The sequence below is a fragment of the Balaenoptera borealis genome, assembly GCF_965194805.1.
Source record: "Balaenoptera borealis genome assembly, chromosome: 13".
Classification (NCBI taxonomy): Eukaryota; Metazoa; Chordata; class Mammalia; order Artiodactyla; family Balaenopteridae; genus Balaenoptera; species Balaenoptera borealis.
Window position 1 is genome coordinate 100170088 of NC_138870.1, and position 14278 is coordinate 100184365.

Below are 14278 nucleotides of genomic sequence, written 5' to 3' on the forward strand. Positions count from 1 at the left end.
GCCAAGGTTCTCCACGGACATGGAACCAGAGATGTGGTGGCAGGTGCGAGTCCCAGCTCGGGGTGGGCTAGATCCTGCGGACCAAGGACAGCACTGGTATCTTCCCCAAGGGGGCAGGAACTGGCCAAGTTCCTGCCGAGGAACAGGACGTAGGGTCCACCATGGCCCCCAGGCCCTCACCCTAGGACTCCTCCCACAGCTCCCTTCACAATCCCCCGCCTCTGTCACTTGTCCAGATTCAGGGTCAGCAGGGGCAGGGGAAGGCCCTGCCCACCCAACCCTCCAGGGCTCCTGTAGTAGAGATGCAGCCCTGCCCACCTGCGTCCCTGAGCTCCCTCCTACTGGGCAGCCCTTGAGGCAAAGAGCTATGTCCAGAGGAGCAGTAAGGCCTGCACGCAGGCCCACCCGCCCTCCACCGCTACTCCGGCTCCCTTGCGTGGCACTGTACCCAGAGCTGCCCGCAGACCAGCCAGACGCCCACAGCCTGGACCGTGCAGGGAGCTTGCTTTCTCAAAGCTCTCAGCAAAGGGGATTCCAACAGCCTCAGCATTGTTTAAAAACAATAACAAAGTTCTCTGTGAAGGTTTGAAATTTTCTAAAACAAAGTCTGAAGAAATATAATAGTTCTTTCTTCATTGTGCTCCAAAGAGCACGCAAACTCAGGCCATGGTGAAAATGGGGTTCTGTGGCAATATATGCAGTGGTTCTCAGCATGGAAGGGCTGTGCGAACGTGTGGGCATGTTTGGGGTCACAATGCCCGGAAATGCTACTGGCATGTAATGGCTAGGGGCCAGGACAGCTGCCCACAAGCGCGGACAGTCCCATACAATGAAGACCACTTCTGCTCAAAGGCCAACAGGGCCCCAGTTGAGAAACACAGAACTAAAAATGAGAAACCCTTAGGAGTTTGGGGTTTGAGTTTGAATCACTTTGCTGTACACCAGAAACTGATACAACACTGTAAATCAACTAGACTTCAATTAAAAAAGAGAAACCATACCCAGGGTTTGACATGTGCCTACACAACAGCAACATTTAAAGACAAGCTCAGGGGACTTCCCTGGTGGTCCAGTGGTTAAGACTTCCCCTTCCAATGCAGGGGGTGCGGGTTCAATCCCTGGTCGGGGAGCTAAGATCCCACGTGCCTCGAGGCCACAAAACCAAAACAAAACAGAAGCAATATTGCACCAGGTTCAATCAAGACTTTAAAAATGGTCCACATCAAAAAAAAAAAAAAAAAAGGCTTCCCTGGTGGCGCAGTGGTTAAGAATCCACCTGCCAATGCAGGGGACACAGGTTCGAGCCCTGGTCCGGGAAGATCCCACGTGCCGCGGAGCAACTAAGCCTGTGCGCCACAACTACTGAGCCTGCACTCTAGAGCCCGCGAGCCACAACTGCTGAAGCTCACGTGCCACAACTACTGAAGCCCGCACGCCTAGAGCCCGTGCTCCGCAACAAGAGAAGCCACCGCAATGAGAAGCCCGCGCACCTCAACAAAGAGTAGCCCCCGCTCGCCGCAACTAGAGAAAGCCCGCGTGCAGCAACGAAGACCCGATGCAGCCAAAAATAAAAAATAAATAAAAAAAAAAAATCTTTAAAAAACCCTAAAAGACAAGCTCAGAGATTTCATTCCCAATATGGTTTTCCTACTATTGCTGAATAATGAAAAAAATCACCCAAGAAGTATAGAATTACTCATATTTAATATTGATATTAGGAGCAGAGTCTGCGCCCGGCTCCTGGTGCGGAGCAGCCGAGGATAAGCTCTGCGGGTGGGCCTGAGCCGAACCAGGCCCCCGCACACAGCAGGCACTCCATGATTGCAGTCTAAAGGGATGACTGGGGGTGGGGGAGGAAACGGGGCCCTCAGCCGCCCTCCCCGCACCACTCCCGCCTTGCTAAAGGACCCTCTTCCCTACCAAGGCAGAGGCCACCCACTCCCTGGCATACAGCAGGCACTCAATACTTTCTGTGCGGTAAGTTAACAGATGGGGCCCTGGGTCTCCCGACTGTTGAGTGAAGGGGTGGACAGAATGGCTGCCAAAGCCCACTGGGTCCTAAAGCCCTTTGGCTTCAGTGACAAAGGAGCTAAGGCTTTGGCCGTGTGTGGCCAGAGGATGCTGGGGCAGCAGAGGAGCCCGTCTGGCACTGGTCAGCCTTGTGGCCATGCCACCTGCCCACGGCACCCACACAGCAGCAGGCCAGGCCTTCCCAGTCCTCGGAACATAGCTGCCAGCCAGGTCCTTCCAGCCCCTTGTACAGAGGAGCCCCTGAGCCCCCGAGAGGCGGAGAGGCCTGCCCAAGAGGCAGGGCAGGAACTCACCAGTCTTCACAGAACCGTCACAGCTGCATCTCTCCCCAGCACTCAAACGTGTTTCAAGGGGGGAGAAATGGACTGTGTCATGTAAAGAAATACTCATTTTCAGTGCTTTTTATGTGGCATTCAAAGCACTCTGCAAACAATCCCTCCCAATCACTTGGAGGAGGCGGCCTGGCTGGGCTCGGCCCACTGCAGCCCCTTCGGCCTCCTCAGCCACGCCCCCTCCAAGCCAAGGTCATGGGAGGCCCCTACACGTTCTAGTCCGGGTCCTCGTCAGCCTCCTGCACCTCCACGTGACTGTAGGACCTCCAGGCCTGCAGGTTACAGCTCTTCAGGATGGTTCCCAGCTGCTTCCCAGGTCCTACTTCAAAAGTTTTGGGGAACTCGGTGCCTTTCTTCCTCTCATATATGGCGTGCATCGTCTGCTCCCACTTCACCGGGGAGACCACCTGCTGGACCAGCAATTTCTGGATGTGTTTGGGATGCATGTATCTATTCCCATTAACGTTTGAGTGGACGGACACCAGAGGCTTCTTGACATCAATTGCCTTTAAAACTTGTGCCAGGGGCTCCAAAGCTGGCTCCATGAGGCTGGTATGGAACCCACCGCTAACCGGCAACATCTTGGTGCGTCTGAAGTGATACTTGGAGGAATTCTTCTGGAGAAACTGCAGAGCCTGGAAGCAAAAGAAGGGAGGTTTAAGCCAAGCAAATCGCAGGGGAAGAAACACACAGAGAGGCAGGCACCACTGGCTGATGTCATCACAGTCCTACGTGTAGGATATGCTTCTCTCTACACACCAGCACGTGTTACTTCATCCTGCACAGCTGCAAAGTCAGTGACCCAGAAGCCCTCACTAGCCCGGTGGCCCCAGGCAACCTCTTTGAACTTCTTTTACTCCATCCATAAAATGAGCACAATTTCACCTACTTCACAAGATTGCTGGCAAGTGATCAAATAGGAGGTATCTGATGAATGAAAAAGCAGTATCTAGTGTTAGTTTTCAATTAGAATTCTGCTACTCTTCATAGTTTTTTTAAGCCTGTTTTCTTGTTACTCCATAACCTTCAAGATGAAAATTCACAAGATTCCAAGCCTCATTTCACAATCCAAGGTCTGAAACCCCTCATCTGGGGTTCTCTAAAGAAGACAAGAGCTTGATTAAAAGGGGCCTCTGGGACTAACGGGCCCAAATTTAGAACCACTTGCAAACATCTTTAAAACAGTATATATTCTTAAGAGACCCTGTGCCCTCAGGACACAGCCCAAGGCCTACCACCCTGACAGCCCTTCACGGGGATCCACCAAAGGCCTTCCTATGCAATAAACCGTCTGCCACGTCCCTCCAACCTGACACCATCCACGGCCTGCTCAGAAGCTGTGCCAGCTGCTCCTGAAGGCCCAAGGTAAGTCATGGCAGCTGCATGACCTTGCGCACTTTTACTTTACCTGTCAGTGCCTTAGTTTCCTCACCTGTAAAACGGTGATAACAACAATAGTTATCTCATAGGGCTATGAAGAACTATGCTTGGTATACAAACCCTATAGAAGGGTAGCAATTATTAACTTGTTACCAAGCCCATCCATGTCCACTGGAAAAAATACAGCAGGGTCTGGAGTTCCCTGGTGGCCTAGTGGTTAGGATTCCAGGCTTTCACTACCGTGGCCCGGGTTCAATCCCTGGTTGAGGAACTGAGATCCTGCAAGCTGTGCAGCACGGCCAAAAAAAAAAAAAAATACAGCAGGGTAGCTATTTGTGCCCCCGAAAGGTAGGAGGGACTAATATTTTTGGTTGGATGGAGCTCGTTCGTCCCTCTCTGTGGGCCCCGCCCTGCAGGAGTTTAGCCTGCTGCCCAGGCATGGTCAGTTCAGCCCGAGGCCCATCACGTGTCACTTCCCTCTGCCGTGAGCGAGTCCATCTGTTCCACACCGAGGCTGTTCAGCCGCCTGAGCCTCGGGGCGAAATCCAAGTGGAGCAGAGCCCAGCACAGCGAACTGTCACGGAGCGTGAACCATGCGAGTGGGAAGCACGGAGGGGCCTGGGCTGTCACTGCAGCAGAGTCTAGCCTGACCTGACTGACCTGGTGCTTCACACCCAATTCCACGCTCCATCCATCCCCACCTCACTGAAGGATGCGCCCCCCACGCCTCTCTGAACAGAAGACTCGGACTTCACAGCCCAAGCGCTTCCCACCACGCCCGGACACTTCTGATCACCGGCATCTACGGAGACAGCTACCCGGTGGCACTTCTGCACCACTGCCACGGTCTCTAAGTGCTTCCCATGGGAAGTCTCTGGATTCATCCACCTCAAGCCCCAGGTCAGGGCCACAGGAGTCAAGGACACAGCCTCAGGGTCCAGAGGCTCCTGTGGCTGGCTCTCAGGCCAGGCGCGGGTCTAGCAAAGGGCAAGGAGTTTCTTCACATCCACTGTTGGAAAGGGACTCACCTGCTCAGGGGACCCTGCCCGCACCTGAGCTCTTTGCTGTAGCACTTCCAACAGCACCAAAGGCCAAACCTGGGAATCCCAGGAATCGCCACCTGCACTGGATGCCCACCTGTCTGGGAACCTGGGAGGGAGACTCCTGCCTTGACTGGGGGGCCCCTCCTGGCCCACTTATGGGCTTCCTTCCAAGGATGTTAATGGGAATAAGCAACCAGCTCCGTGATTCGCTTGGAGCCACCGTAGCTTGTCTTCCCATCATCTCAGAACTGCCCCAGAGGCTCTCACTGATTCAGAGGAGATACGTAAGGACACCTGCCTACTGGCAAGGCCTTAACAGGGAGACGAACCAGCATGGTCAAGTGGAGGAAACCTGGACTTCAGAGGGACATGGGCGGGAGCGCTCACCCTGCCTCCACCACCACTAAGCACTTGGCTCTCTGCCTCAGCTTCCCGGTCCACAGAGCACAGGACCAGACGGAGGACCGGAGGAGACAAGACGGGGAAGCACCCATCCGGTCTGCACTCAACGCTCCCCAGCCAGGCACGCGGTACAGAACTGCCCCTTCCGTCAGGCGCTCCTGTCTGCCTGGGATGCCCCTGCTCTTGGCCACCTCACCCTCCAGGCACCGCCTCCTGGCACCCTGGTAGTCAGCCTGACCCTCACTGTGCCCTGAAACCTGGAGTCATCTGTTTACAGCCAGCCTTCCTTTAACAGCAGGAACCCTGGCTGATCCGTCCGTGTGTCCTCAGTGCTTGCCACACAGGAGCTGCCCGAGAAAGGATGTCTGGGGCAGCAGTGAGTGGAAGGATGGACAGAAGGAAAGGGTGCAAAAACAGACACCTAGGAAAAAGTAGAGCAGGGCAGAGTAACCCAGCAGGAAACAGCTTCTCTAAGGAAGCAACTGGATCAGAGGCTGTGAGAAGCCCAGAACGTATCACAGGAAGGCCCTGGAGATCATCTGGTCCAGCCCCTTGACTTTCCACGTGGGCTGGGAATTTGCCCACGGTCTGTACTTGGTGGAGCGGAGACAGTACCCCAGCCTCCTGCCTCTCTCTGCAGTGCTCACTCCACCACACACACCCCTGGCCCACAGATGCCTCCCAAGGACCAGGGCTGGGCAGAGCACCTGTTACACTCTGTGCGCTCCCAGGTGTGGAATAATTCCAACCTTCTGTACTGGACTGGGGTCTAGGAAGGCTGCTCCCGTGAACACCAACCTCCAGGTGTCCTGAGATCACCCTGCAGTCAGGAAAGAGGTAGCTGGACACCTCGCACACGGGGTTCTCTATGCCCAAAGTCTTGCAGTGCTCCTGGGCTTCCAGACAGGCAAAGGTGAACTTGGACTGAGGCTGGCCGAGGACGGACAACATCCCACTGGGGACAGCTTCCGAGGCTTCCTGCATGGCCTCAGCTCGGATTTTCACTGCATACAAACCTACCCAGAGAGAAGTGCATTTGGAAAAATCAAGGCACGTAATGGAGAAGAGAAGCCCAGACCCGAAAAACAAAGCACAAATTCCACACTGTGTGCTGGAGACATTGATATTGGTATCCATCACCAGTCTACAAGCCGCAGTTCTACATATCTGAACCATACATATATGGTACCACCATCATCAAAAGGCAGGGTGCTGTCCCTGGTACAACCTCAGTGTCCACTGACAGATGGATAAAGAAGACGTGGTACATATATATGACGGAATATTAGTCTAAAAAAAAATGAAATAATGCCACTTGCAGCAACATGGCTGGACCTAGAGATTATCATACTAAGTGAAGTAAGTTAAAAAGACAAATACCATGTATCACTTATATGTGGAATCTAAAATACGACACAAACGAACATAGCTACGAAACAGAAGCAGACTGAGATACAGAAAACAGACTCGTGGCTGCCAAGGGGGAGGGAAGGTGGGGGAGGGAAGGATTGGGAGTTCGGGATTAGCACATGCAAACTATTATATACAGGATGGATAAACAACAAGGTCCTACTGTAGAGCACAGGGATATATATCCAATAACCTGTGATAAACCATAATGGAAAAGAATTTGAAAAAGCATATATGTATAATATAACTGAACCACTTTGCTGTACAGCAGAAATTAGCACAACATTGTAAATCAACTATACTTCAATAAAATTTAAAAACAAAAAAAAAAGAATGGACTGCAATTACTGGACAGCTATCATCCTGGTCCTGAGCCTGCTCCCTGCTGGGGAGGGAGATGACCAGACCAAGAAGCGGTTAAGGGACCAATCCAGGGTTTGATGGGACAACAAAGTCTGAGGAACAAACCCTGCACCCTTTCTCTCTAATACACCTTCGTTCACCCGGCACCGTATATATCTGTACTGGACTTTTAGCCCTTACACAAGCAGAACTGTGGAGCAAATACATTAAAAGCCTGTGTTAGCAGGCAGGAGAGACCCACAGGAACATGGAGACCCTCCCAGGCAGGCATTAAATAACTATGCAAATTGTCAAGTGAAAAAACACAGAATGTCAATAATCCTGCAAATTACATACACATAAAACTGTATTTGTATAGTTTTATTAGGATGTAGAAATATGAAAATTTTTTTCCACTTCCTTGATAATGCTTCTTTCCTATAATGCTTTTTTAAAAAACAATGAGGTGAATTTCACATAAAATATAACCAGTTTCAAGTGTATAATTCAGTGGTATTTGTTGTGTTCATGTTGTACAACCACCAGCTCTAGTTTCAAAACTTTCCATCAGCCCATAAAACACCTCATTTCTCCTTCCCTCCATCCCCGGTAACCTCTAATCTGTTGTCTCTCTGGACTTATGTATTCTGGACATTTCATATAAAAATATGTGATTTGTGTGTCTGGCTTCTTTCACTTAGCATGTTTTTGATGTTCATCCACGCTGCAACATAAGTATTTCTTTTTATGGCTGAATAATATTCCACTGGATGGATCTACCACAATTTGTTTATCCATTCATCTGATTATGGACATTTGGATCATTTCCACCTTTTGGCTATTATGAATAATGCTGTTATAAACATCTGTGTACAAGTTTTTCTGTGTGGACATATATTTTCATTTCTTAGGTATAGACCTGTGAGTAGAACTATTGGGTCACATGGTAATTCTATGTTTAACTTGAGGAACCACCAAATTGTTTTCCACAATGGCTGCACCACTTTACATTTCACCAACAATGTGTGAGGTTCCTTCATCCTTGTCAACACTTGTTATTTTCCTCTTTTGTTTTTTAAATAAAGGCCATCCCAGTGGGTATGAAGTGGTAGCCCACTGTGGTTTTGATTTGCATTTCCCTAATGACTGGTGATGTTGCACATCTTTTCATGTGCTTGTTGGTCCTTCGTATATCTTCTTTGGAGAAATATCTATTCAAGTCCTCTGTCTATTTAACTATAAGCAAAAATGTTGACCTGTTTATACACAAAAATCTTAAGAAGTGGAACTGATATGGCTCAAGATCAAACACTGATTTATTCTTTTTCACTTAATGGGAATCTATTGATGATCTACCACACGACAGGCACTGGAGGTACACGAGTGGACTAAGAATGCACAGAAGTAGTGGGAGACACTAAAGCAAGAAGATTTCACAAGACTACAAGAAGAAAGAAATTCCCTGATGAACCCTTTAAGCTTAAAAGGGAATCAAGGTGAAGTCTGGTCCTCGGGTCCCACTGTCACCCCCACCCATGGCTCCCTTCTCTATTACCCCTGAGTAGGTCCAGAATTATTTTTGGCAGTGCCCCTTGTCCTCAGTAAGCCCAGCAAGACAATACCCCATACATAAAACCGAACCTTAGGACTTCCGTGGTGTTCCAATGGTTAAGAATCCGCCTTCCAATGCAGGGACGTGGGTTCGATTCCTGGTCACGGAACTAAGATCCCACATGCCACAGGGCAACTAAGCCCGTGCGCTCTGGAGCCCGTGCTCCGCAACGAAAGATCCCCCATGCCACAACTAAGACTCGATGTAGCCAAATAAATAAATATTTTTTAAAAACCCAAAAAACCAAACCTCTTCCTATGTACCTTCACAAAATTCCATGGCTCCAGCAAACACTAGGGCTGCAAATTCTCCCACACTGAATCCAGCAGCAGCAACACAGTTCTCAATGACCTGCAGTGACACATGCAGAAGAACATGAGGCCAAGTTCTCAGGCGAGTTCAGCCCGGGGCTCTGCACTTGCAAGCTGACAGGGGTTCAGCAGTTCAGTGAGCCAGGTTCTGCTGGCCTGGTGCTCCAGCTAGAAGACAACACACAGAAGTGGCCTTGACTATCACTGATCCAGCCCTTTACTGATGAGGAACTTTAACTGGCAAGGCAAGTTAAAGCTGATTGGCGGACTCCTTGGTTGAGCTGTGATGCCACCCCAGGGCTCTGGATTCTCTTGCTTCTGCCCTGGTGCTGCCTCTCAGGCTGATGGAGACAGAGGACGCTCAGTACAGAAGTTAAGGGCATGACCTTCAGAGTCACCGCTGGATTTGATTCTTAGCCTGGGAGAGTTCCCTAACGTCTGCGCCTCAGTTGTCTCATCTGTGAAATGCGGAGAGCAGCAGGACCGACCTCACAGGGCTGCTGAATTACATGGCAATAACACCCCTAAATCGCTCAGCACAGACCTGGCCCAGGACAGGCACTGGATGAATGTTATTATCATGACCTGACATGACCACTTAAACTAATTCCTTTAATATCTCTGAGTCTTCTTTCCTTACCCACAAAGTAACAGTACTTACCTCACAAGGTTGTTGTGAGGATGAAATGGGGTCAAGTACGAGCTTAACAATTACTGTTGTGATAATAAATCTTAATAGCAATCATTTTACAACTTCAAGTGAACTGATACTTTCAGATATCACCTTCTCAATGATCCTTCCTTTAAGGGTGAAGCTTAATCCTTCTAAAATCATTTAGTAATTAATTAAATGATTAAGGATCATTTAAAATCGCAACCCGGCACTCCACTCCCTGGCCCCTTTCCCTGCTCTATTCTTCTTTCTGAAACACTTATCTTTAACACACTACGTAATTTACATAGCATATTTATTCTCTATTATCTATCTCCTTGCCCTAACATGCAAGCTCCCCAAGCGCAGGGATCCTTGTTTTGTTTGTTGTAGGCTGTATCCCCTGGGCCTACAACAGTGCCTGGCACGGGTGGGAACTCAGTAAGGATCTGCCGAACACATCAGACGTTGGAGCACGCCGGCCTGGCAGGCGGGAGCCTCGGCTGGACCGCGACCTAGCTGTGAGAGCTCGGGCAGAGCCCATTCTCCCCGGCCTGCCACCGGGCCTCGGGCCTCACCGCGGGCTGCAGGTGATGCAGTTTCTCGACGGCGGCCAGCGAAGCCACGAAGACGGCAGGCTGGCAGTGCACGGTGCGGTCCAGGGCCTCCTGCGGCCCATGCAGGCTCAGCTCCAGCAAGTCGTAGCCCAGCACGCGGCGGGCGGCGGCGTAGAGCTCGCGGACGCGCGGGTAGCGGAGCAGACCGCGGCCCATGCCCACCACCTGGCTGCCCTGGCCGGGGAAGAGCAGCACCGAGCACTGGCCCGGCAACCGCCGCACCGAGGCCTCCCGGGGCCCTTCCTCCGCCGCTGTCCCATCTCGCAGCAGCTCCTCCACGTCCACCGCCCCCGAGGGAGGCAGCAGGTGGCTCGAGGCGCCGCGGCGGCAGCTCACGCCCCGGCCCCAGGCCCACGCAGCCCGCGCGACCCGGACGTTCATGCTGAGGAACCGGCCCCACGCGCGTTACCAGGGCGACCGAGGCCCGACTGCGGCGGCGCAGCGCGGCGCGGTCCTTGACGCATTTCCTGCCGGGCGGGCCGAGGCATCCCCGGGCGGGAAGAAAGGTTCCGCTGTTACCGATTCCGCCCCTGCTCTGAAACCGTCGGCTGTGCGCCGGGTGCAGAAAGTGATCCACACGCTTACCTAAACCTCCGCAGGCAAAAGTAAAACACGACACCGCACCACAATGAGCCCTCAAAAATATTTATTAAGTAAACAACTCAATGCAATGTAATATTCAACCTAGCATGGGAAAAGTGCTTGAAACGCTTCCACATTCTTTCTTGTATCTGATTTTCCCAGCACTGTCCTCTCTTTTGTTTCCTACAAACCAGACACGGTGCCAGGCACAAAATAAGCATCCAATTAATATTTGTTCCATTGAACAAAGCCCTGGATATTTTTCAGACATTAGTCTGTTTAATTCCTCACAGCAACGCTGTGATGAATACGTGCTATTATTATCCTCAATTTACACATGAGTAGACAAGGGCTCAAAGACAGGTGGTTAGTGACAAAAGGAGGATTGGAAATTGGGGGTGCGAGGCTGGGTCAGAGAGAGTCTAATTCTGACCTCATCGCTAACTACACCCCTTTACGCCCCTGCTCCTCTTTCATTCCCTGCCAGCCTCGTCTAAGGAGCCCAGGACACACACACACACACACACACACACACACACACAAGGTCACGCCACACCTCAGAATGAGAAAGATCTAGGTAGACCTGAGGTAGGAGATAGATGGGCCGCTGAGCTGCACAGCTGGGGTTTGTCAAGTGGAGTAAAATTGAAGCTTCGTTCTCACCCAGGCACTCCAAGGACAAAGCTAGTGGCAGAAGCTGAGCTCTGCTAAGGTAAAGAGATAAGGCGCCCACTCCTGAGGTCAATAAAAACTTCCCTGTCTGCACATGCGCAGGAAGGCTCCTTGGGGGTCAGAAAGGGAGCAGCCGCCACCCCATAGTATGTGTGGACATACACCCAGCTAGAAGGCCTCTGCCGTGGGATCCATCTTAGCAAAATGTTGCACATGCATGTTGGGGAGGGTCCTGGGACCCGTCAGCTGTGAAAAAAGAAACGAGATAATTGGCCAAATGTAAACAAAGACCCGAAGAACTGTCCTATATACGTGATTTAAATCACCTCTTTACTGAGCTCCTTATTCAGGACTCCCACACTCCTCTCTGCGTGTGTATTTCTGGCTAGCTTCTGACTTACTGCCCTCCTCCTCGTTAGAGAGGAGGCCCATATCCTTTCCCTCCAGGTGTGTATTTCTGCCCTGCTTCTGTCTTAAACAGACTGTTTGTCTGTGTGCTCTCCCACATGTTATGCTGTGTCTCTAATAATAAACTTTGTACCTGATTTTACAGTTTTTGCCTCTTTGAAACATTCTTGCTTTCAAACGGGGGAAAGAGCTAGGGCCCCTTTGCTTCTAATCTCTTGCCCCTCGTGGTCTAGCGGCTACGATTCCTGGTTTTCATCTAGGCTACCCAGGTTCAACTCCTGGGCAGGGAACTACAATCTCTCTTAAGGACCGCTCACTGCTGTCTCTCCGAGATCAGACTCACATCAGCAAATCTACTACAGTGAGCTTGTCCTGAGAAAAGAATCAGATGAGCTCTCAGGTCATCCGCAGCAGCCTTGCTTTTGACACGGAAAAGGAGGAAATGAGGTGCATATCCAGCAAGAGGAGATTAGTTAAATGAATGATGGCAAATCTATACAATGCTGTGGTGATAAAAGATATGGAGGAGGTTTTCAGATTAAGACATGAACAGAGCACACGCTGCCTCCAGAAGCACATAAACCCAGAGGAAAGGAAACTTTTTTTTTTTTTTAATATTTATTTATTTATTTATTTATGGCTGTGTTGGGTCTTCGTTTCTGTGCGAGGGCTTTCTCTAGTTGTGGCAAGCGGGGGCCACTCTTCATTGCGGTGCGCGGGCCTCTCACTGTCGCGGCCTCTCTTGTTGTGGAGCACAGGCTCCAGACGCGCAGGCTCAGTAGTTGTGGCTCACGGGCCCAGTTGCTCCGCGGCATGTGGGATCTTCCCAGACCAGGGCTCGAACCCGTGTCCCCTGCATTGGCAGGCAGATTCTCAGCCACTGTGCCACCAGGGAAGCCCAAAAGGAAACTTTTAAAGACATAAAACACAAGGACAGGGAGAACAGGAAAGGGGGCCCCAGCAACAGAATCTCTTCAAGCTGGAAACCAGGATGACCAGTATTACCTGATTCAGCAGACTCCAGACAGCCGAAGGCTGAGAACCAACCCTTATTCATACAACAGAATCCTTAAACGCTTAGGAACTGGTAGCCCTAGCCACTTCTAGATCTAAGGGTTAAAAAAGGCTGAAATTAAGAGAACGATTTGAAGGTGTCTTTGAAGAACAGTTAGATCTTTAGATGTCTTCCCTCTCTCTAGCCCCTGGGTGATACCCCTCCCTCATTCTGGCAAATGCTTAGCTTTGGAAAGGGCTGGGCAGGCCAGGGATCATGGTGAACGTGGGTTCTCTGCTGAAACAGGTGGATCCTGACTGCTGAATGCAGAGATCTCCTCCCATGCTCCCCACCACCGGGCTCCCAGAAACGTGCCACCAGACCCCTACCCTCCAGGCAAGAACTGGAGGGCCTGGGGGAATCTGACCAGTACAAGAGGAAAATGCTGAAGATATTGACAGTCCAGGAAGTTACCAGACAAATGACCACCAAGTTCAACTTACAGTGAAGCTAATTCAACAAATACCATCCAAAGACTTATTTTCCTTTTTTCTTCTTATCATGAGCAACCAGCCAAAGATTCCCAAGCATCTGAGGAAAGCCTCTTACATACAGAAAAAAATAAAATAAAATAACTACAATGCATAGGAATCAGAGACTATGATGAGAGAAGAAAATAATTGTTTTAAGAAAATTATCCTTGATAGTTGAGAGGTAAGAGAAGACATTGCATCAGTGAAAAATGTATAGGAAGTTTTTATTTTTTTTATAGTTTTTTTTTTTTTTTGGCCACGCTGTGCAGCATTCCGGATCTTCCCCAACCAGGGATTGAACCTGTGCCCCCTGCAGTGGGAGCACGGAGTCTTAACCACTTGACCACCAGGGAAGTCCAGGAAGTTATTTTTTTAAAAAAACAACCTTCAGAAAACAACAACAACAAAAATCCCTTGGAAATAAAAGAATAGGATAGCTGAATTTTAAAAATCAATAGAGGGCCAAGAAGAGAAAGTTGAGGAAACGTCACAGAAGTTTACAAAAAAAGAAAAAAGCAAACCATGAGAAGCAGGCGAGGAAGGGAAGTTAGAAGACAAGCCCAGGAAGTCCAGGATTCTGAGTAATAGGGATTCCAGAAAGAGAAGTGAGAAAATGGAGGGAAGGAAATCATCCCCTCCAAAAATTCAGTTTCTGAAAAATAAAAGATATGAGTTTCCTGAGAGCTGGAACATTGGATGAAATTAGACCCACATCGAGGAATATCAGCATGGAATTCCAGAACTCTGGGGACAAAAAGCTTAAAATCTTCCAGGAAGAATAAAAGGGGTTACACACAAAGGCTCAGAACACAGGACGGCTTCAGTCTGCTCATCAGCACCATGGCAGCTGGAAAACGGCACGTCTCCATGATGCTGAAGGACAATGATCTCCAACTTTGAATTTTTACTCAGTCAAACATCAGTCAACCACGGTATAGAGTGCAAGATCTCAAAAAA

General features: G+C 50.0%; 1 protein-coding gene across 2 annotated transcripts; it reads right to left on the minus strand.

Moving 5' to 3' along the window:
- Positions 1 to 1685: 1685 nt before the first annotated feature.
- MCAT (malonyl-CoA-acyl carrier protein transacylase) lies at positions 1686 to 10581 on the minus strand. 2 transcript variants are annotated; one of them, XM_082352655.1, is made up of 4 exons: positions 10094 to 10574; positions 8816 to 8903; positions 5987 to 6204; positions 1686 to 2998 (listed from the first exon to the last, which is right to left on the minus strand). In XM_082352655.1, the coding sequence occupies exons 1-4, from the start codon at positions 10511 to 10513 to the stop codon at positions 2579 to 2581; spliced, it is 1146 nt and encodes a 381-aa protein (XP_082208781.1). In that variant the 5' UTR covers positions 10514 to 10574; the 3' UTR covers positions 1686 to 2578. The 2 variants fall into 2 exon arrangements, with proteins under 2 accessions (XP_082208781.1, XP_082208782.1); XM_082352656.1 differs by lacking the exon at positions 5987 to 6204 and having other exon boundaries at positions 2791 to 2998; positions 10094 to 10581.
- Between the last annotated feature and the right edge of the window lie 3697 nt (positions 10582 to 14278).

Coding starts and splice junctions, on each gene's coding strand:
- MCAT (XM_082352655.1), bottom strand. CDS start 10,513: ATGAACGTCCGGGTCGCGCGGGCTGCGTGGGCCTGGGGCCGGGGCGTG. Junction 8,904..10,093: donor TGCATCACCTGCAGCCCGCG/GTGAGGCCCGAG, acceptor GTGTCACTGCAG/GTCATTGAGAACTGTGTTGC. Junction 2,999..5,986: donor TGATCTCAGGACACCTGGAG/GTTGGTGTTCAC, acceptor TTTTGCTTCCAG/GCTCTGCAGTTTCTCCAGAA.